The sequence below is a fragment of the Ictidomys tridecemlineatus genome, chromosome 1 (assembly GCF_052094955.1).
Source record: "Ictidomys tridecemlineatus isolate mIctTri1 chromosome 1, mIctTri1.hap1, whole genome shotgun sequence".
Classification (NCBI taxonomy): domain Eukaryota; kingdom Metazoa; phylum Chordata; class Mammalia; order Rodentia; family Sciuridae; genus Ictidomys; species Ictidomys tridecemlineatus.
This window is the reverse complement of record NC_135477.1, coordinates 262541329-262547429: the sequence shown is the minus strand read 5'-3', so window position 1 is coordinate 262547429 and position 6101 is coordinate 262541329. Positions and strand designations below refer to the sequence as shown.

Sequence of the window (6101 nt, the reverse complement as noted above, 5' to 3'; positions counted from 1 at the left end):
GACCACCCCTACCCTGACCCCGCCTCTGTTGACTCCAGCCCCCGCCCACGGTCTGGCCCCGCCCCGTCCCCACAGGCGAGTCTGCCCCGCCCCCGCGCGAGCTCGCCCCGCCCGAGTCCCGCCCCTCCGCACCAGGCCCCGCCCCTCCGCACCAGGCCCCGCCCCTCCGCACCAGGCCCCGCCCCGCACTGCTGTCCCGCCCAGGTCCCGCCCCTCGGCTTTGGCCCCGCCTGCTGGTCCTGTCCCCCTGCGCAGGCGCGGCGCGAGCGGTTCGTTTGAAATCATGGCGCCGGGTCCGAGGCTGGTGCTGTCTGAGGAGAAGGTCCGGGAGCGCAGCGGCCTGGGGCCTCACCGCGATCTGGGTGCGCCGCGGGCTGGCGGGCGGGCGCCGGAGCTCCCCGGAGGCGGCCCGACGGTTCCCCCGCGGCGCCAAAGCCTTGACTGCCCAACGGTCCTGCCTGGGCGGGCGGGGGCGGGGGAGGTGGGTCAGGTGTGTGTCCAGTGGGTGCAGCGTGTGTCCAGTGTGGGTCCAATGTGTCAGGTAGAAGCCCAGGGGTGCAGAATGTGTTCAGTGTGTGGCCACTTTGTGTCCAGTGGATGTGGTGTCCAGTGGATACAGCATGTGTCCAACATGGGTCCAGTGTGTGTCCAGTAGATGCTGTGTGGTTCCAATGTGGGTTGCAGTATGTGTCCAGTGGGCACAGTATGGGTGCAGTGTGGGTTCAGGGGTGCAGTGTGTGTCCATGTGAGTCCAATGGGTGTGGTGTGGGTCCAGTGGGTGCATTGTGTGTCCAGTGTGTGTCCAGTGGGCACAGTATGGGTCCAGTGTGGGTCCAGGGGTTGCAGTGTGGGTCTAGTGGGTGCAGCATGTGTCCAACATGGGTCCAGTGTGTGTCCAGTAGATGCTGTGTGGTTCCAATGTGGGTCGCAGTATGTGTCCAGTGGGCACAGTATGGGTGCTATGTGGGTTCAGGGGGTGCAGCCTGTGTCCAGTGTGAGTCCAATGGGTGTGGTGTGGGTCCAGTGGGTGCATTGTGTATCCAGTGTGGGTCTAGTGGGCACAGTATGGGTCCAGTGTGGGTCCAGGGGTTGCAGTTGGGTCCAGTGGGTGCAGCATGTATCCAACATGGGTCCAGTGTGTGTCCAGTGGATGCCATGTGGTTCCCATGTGGGTTGCAATATGTGGCTAGTGGGCACAGTGGGCTCAGGGGGTGCAGTGTGGGTCCAGTGTGGCAGGTGTGGGTCCAGTGTGGATCTGGTGGCTGCCTGGCTGCCAGCACTGCCCTGTTGCCAGCTCCAGGAAGCAGGCCTGGGCCCTGCCGGTGCTGTGCAGGGCTCAGGGTGCTCTCTGCCTGGGTTGCACCTGCTGCTGGGTTGCTCAAGGCCTGCCGAGGACCTGCGTGCCTGGTCAGCAGGCATGAGGTGCTTTTGCATTCTTGTTCTGTTCTAGTTTGGGCTATCAGGCCTCCCTTTCTGTGTTTTAGAAGAGGTTGGGCAGAATTTGTTGTAATTCTTTGAATGTTTCAGCAAAACCATGTGGATGCGGAGATCTCTGTTTTGAAGTTTTTAAATTAGAGATTCAGTTTCTCTGTTAGAAAACTATTTACTTTATGAATTTCACCTTCAGTGAGTTTTGGTTGTCTGGGTTTTGCAAAGTTGATTCATTTTCCGAAGTTGTCAAATGTGTGTGTGTGTAGTTTTGTTCATGGCACCCTCTTACTAGCCTCTTGATGTTGGTGGGGTCTACAGGATAGCCCCTGTTTCATGCATGACATTGATGGTCTTTTTTTAAGTCTTGCTTCAGGTTTATAAATGTTATTGATCTTTTCAAAGGGCCAGCTTTGGGATGGTTGAGTTTTCTGCAGTATTTTTCTAATTTCAGATTTCAGTGACTTTATTCTTTATTATTTCCTTCTTTTCACTTATTTTGCTCTTTTTCTAGATTTTTAGATGCAAACACAGTGAATATTGATTTGAAACTCTTGTTTTTCATTTAAGTAACTTTAGTGATGTATATTTCTCTCTGAGCATAACTTTAGCTGCATCCAGTTTCATTTTTGTTTAGTTTAATGTGTTTTAAATTTTTCTTGAGACTTCTTTGAACTATGGATTATTTAGGATTATTTTTAAAATTTTGTGTTTGGAGATGTTTCTATTTTCCTGTTATTGATTTTAGTGTGCTTACATTATAGTTGAAGAACATATTCTGTACAATTTAAATTATTTTGAATTTGTGAAGGTTTCATGGTCCAGTATCTCATCTGTACTAGTGAATGTTCCACTTGAAAAGAACGTGTGTTCTGTTGAGGGAGTGCCAAATCAGTGTTGGTGTTGGTGAGATCCTGCCGGCTGATGTTTCTCTGCTCAACCAGCAGGATTTTCTGTTCAGCGATTCTGTTAACTACCGAGGGAGTTTTGAAATGCCTTACTACGACTTGAATTTGTTGGTTTCTCTTTTCGTGTGATTTGAAATTCTGTGGTTTGGCACCCTGCATTTTTAGGACGTTTATCTTTTGGTGGACTGAATTTTTAGCATATGTAGGGTTCCTGTTTGTCCCTGGGGAGGCCATTTACGTTTACTGTAATTATTAATATAGCGGAACTCTAAAGGGCCATTTTAATTGTTTTGTGATTGTTCCTATTATGGTTTTTTTAACCCAAAGCCTGGGTTCTTTCTCCCTCCAAGTGTTGGGGCCAGGGGACGCCACTGAGCCCTGGTGGAGCAGTGAAGAAGATTTTTATTCTTGGGCTGAGGCTGTGGCTCAGTGGTGGAGCCCTCACCTAGCATGTGTGAGGTGCTGGCTTCGATCCTCAGCACCACATAAAAATAAATAAATATGGGCTGGGGATGTGGCTGAAGCAGTAGCACGCTCGCCTAGCATGTGTGCGGCCCGGGTTCGATCCTCAGCACCACATATAAGCAAAGATGTTGTGTCCTCCGAAAACTAAAAAATAATATTTAAAAAATTCTCTCTCTCTCTCTCTTTAAAAAATAAATAAATAAATAAATAAAGGTATTGTGTCCAACTTAAAAATATATATATATATATATATATTTTAAAAAGATGTTCTTGGCTAAGAACAGGAGACATGGGAGATAAACATGCAGATCATCTTCCCCCACCTCTTGGAATCAGAAATTTATAGACATAGGGGAGGATAAAGAGGGAAGGGATGGAGTATGGAGGGGGATTATGAAGTCCTGCACTGTAATGAGTGGAAGTGGCCCTCAGTCAGGTTCAGCACCTGCAGAGGATGGACTCCTGGCCTTCAGCAGGCCGTGCTCAGAGATGAAGGGGGTTAGAGTGAGTAAGGTTCAGCACGGCCAGCCAGGCAGCCCAGGACCAGGGCAGGTAACCAACCCTGAGTGACTCTATCCGTTTAGGAGGTTACTGTATCCCCTATAAGAAAATATGGAAATACATAAATACCTAAAGAGATGAATAAAGGAACTTTTATTTAACATAGTGGGATAAATATATTAAGCATTTTATGCCTTTCCTTTCAGTCTTTTTGTGTATGGTTAAAGAAAAATATTGTTTGGTGACACTTGTTAAAGAATAGTATGGAATACTATCCAGGACCTTTGAGGGAGGTACTGGGTATTTTGCAGTGGTATTTTGCAAGGGTATTTTTCATTGAGGGGAAAGATTGGATTCAACTCTGAGTAGTGTGGGCAAGTGAGAATTTATGGCCAAAGAATAGGGTGGGCATCAGTGGATGGGAATTACTAAGAAGAAACAAGAGGGACCAAAGGGGTTCTTGCCGAAGGTGGGCCAGTATCAGAGCTCACCTGGGAAGGGTGGAAGGTAAGGGACCTGAGGTGCTGAGGGTGAGGGATGTGGAGGGCAGGAGGTTCTTCTAGCGTGAAATGTGCAGATGGGCCTAGGACAGGGTTTAGGAACCTGAACTCAAGTTTGGTCAGGCAGAGATACCTTGTTATTACCTACTGTGTTTACTTTACCTTATTTTGAGACAGAGTCTGCTAAGTTGCCCAGACTTACCTGGAAGTTTTCATCCTCCTGCCTCGGTCTCCTGAGTAGCTGGGATTATAGGCATACCAGCTATCTGTTATATTTCTAAAAACTAAGAATGGGAACACTTTTTATCATAATATTATTTTCAATTAGAAAAGGATTAAAATCTCATAACTTTCTGCACTTAGCTGAGCTTCGGTCACTGTCTATCCCTGGAACGTACCAAGAGAAGATCACCCACCTTGGAAACTCTCTGATGCGTCTGACAGTCCTGAAGTCTTTGGATCTCTCACGCAACTCCTTGGTTAGTCTAGAGGTGAGTTAGGTTTGTTTCTTAAAAGAAAACTTATTACTATGAGTATGAATGGAAAGTATTTCATTTAAAAAATGTAATGCGTGTTTTAACCAAGCACGTCATACTTGTAAACCATTCTCTTGGAGTTCAGGACACTTAAACTGAACCCTGAAGCACTGCATTGTCACTGTGTTTACTGTGAGCTAGACCTCTCACACTTCACTGTATACCCTTAATGCTCTGAAGACCAAGGACTTAGCTCTCTGAGGATGGATTGTGGTTTTAGTCAGCTTTTTTGTTGCTGTGACTGACAAGAACAATTTTAAGGAGGAAAAGTTTATTTGGGGGCTCATGGTTTCAGAGGTTGTAGTCCATAGAGGGCCGGCTCCATTTCTCAGGGCTCAATGAGGCGGAACATCGTGGCAGAAGGGTGTGAGGGAGGAAAGCAGTCAGGACATGGCCACCAAGAAGCAGAGAGAGTGACTCCTCTTGCCAGGGACAAGACGCATTCCAAAGGCACCCCCAGATGACCCACTTCCTCCAGCCAACCTCACCTGCCTTCAGTTACCACGCAGGTAACCTGTCGGGATTAGCTCACTGATTGCAATAAGGCTTTCGTGACAATCTTTTCACCCCTAAATTCCTTGCAATGTCCATGAGCTTTTGGGGGACACCTAATATCTAAATTATCATATCTTTAAAAGGAATGAAGAACGATTCCACAGACAAGTGTGGGTGCCTGTCCCACGGTGTCCCCTCAGGAGGTTTGTTTTCGCCACTTTCTGCACTCATGTCTGCCCTTACGGCCTGACTTGGTCTCTGCCCTCCTGGGCAGTGCCTTGAGCTCTGTTCCTGGCAGTGTGACCAACAGGGACTAAGAAGCCACCCAGATGTGAAAGACCTCTACAGTGAAAACTACGGACCAACGGGAGGATGGAAGGACCTCCCGTGCTCCTGGACAGGCAGAATCACTATTGTCAAAATGGCACACTACCAAAAGCGTTATACAGATTTAATGCAATTCCTATTAAAATTCCAACGATGTTCTTCATAGAAATAGAAGAAACAGTTATGAAATTTATATGGAAAAACGAGAGGCCGGAAATAGCCCCGACAATCCTTAGTGAGAAAAGCTAAGGGGGTGGGGGTGGGCATCCCAACACCAACCTTTGACTATACCACAGAGCCAGAGTGACAGACACGGCATGGACTGGCCCACAACAGACAGGGGACCAGGGGACAGCGTGCGAGACACAGAGACACCCACGTGAATACCGTTACCTGACATGAGACAAAGGGGCCACAAACATACCCTGGACAGCCTCCTCAACAAATGGTGCTGGGAGACTGGAAACCCACAGGTAGCAGAATAAAGCTGAATCCCTGTCTCTCACCCTGCACAGAACTCAAAGAGGCCAGGACCAGAGGCCTGTGCCTCCCAGAGGGAATGTAGGCCCAGCTCTCCATCACGCTGGCTTAGGAACCGACTTCCTAGACGAGACCCCTAAGGCACAAGGAAGGAAACCAAGAATCAATAAATGGGATGGTATCAAACTTCTTCTCAGCAGCGAAGGAAACAGTAACATGAAGAGAAAATCTTTCTACCTGCACCTCAGGTAGAGCATTAATCTCCAGGATGTATAAAAGGCTCAAAAAATGTCATACCAAAAAACCAAATTCCCAATCAAAATAAATGGGCAAAGGAACGGAACAGGCACTTCACAGAAGAATAAATACAATCGATCAACAAACATGAAAAATGTTTAACATCTCTAGCAATTAGAGAAATGCAAATCAAAACTTCTCTAAGATTTTCTCTCTCTCCAGTC

At 47.7% G+C, this 6101-nt stretch overlaps 1 protein-coding gene across 3 annotated transcripts in view; it reads left to right on the top strand.

Moving 5' to 3' along the window:
• Positions 1-213: 213 nt before the first annotated feature.
• Positions 214-6101, top strand: part of Cep72 (centrosomal protein 72) — a 29566-nt gene continuing 23678 nt past the window's right edge. For 2 of the 3 annotated variants that reach the window (XM_078018646.1, XM_078018642.1), the window contains exons 1-2: positions 234-362; positions 4166-4293. In XM_078018646.1, coding sequence (XP_077874772.1) covers positions 284-362; positions 4166-4293 — 207 coding nt within the window. In that variant the 5' untranslated portion in view covers positions 234-283. Of the gene's footprint in view, positions 363-4165; positions 4294-6101 lie in introns of all 3 variants that reach the window. The other variant, XM_078018648.1, reaches the window with a different exon arrangement.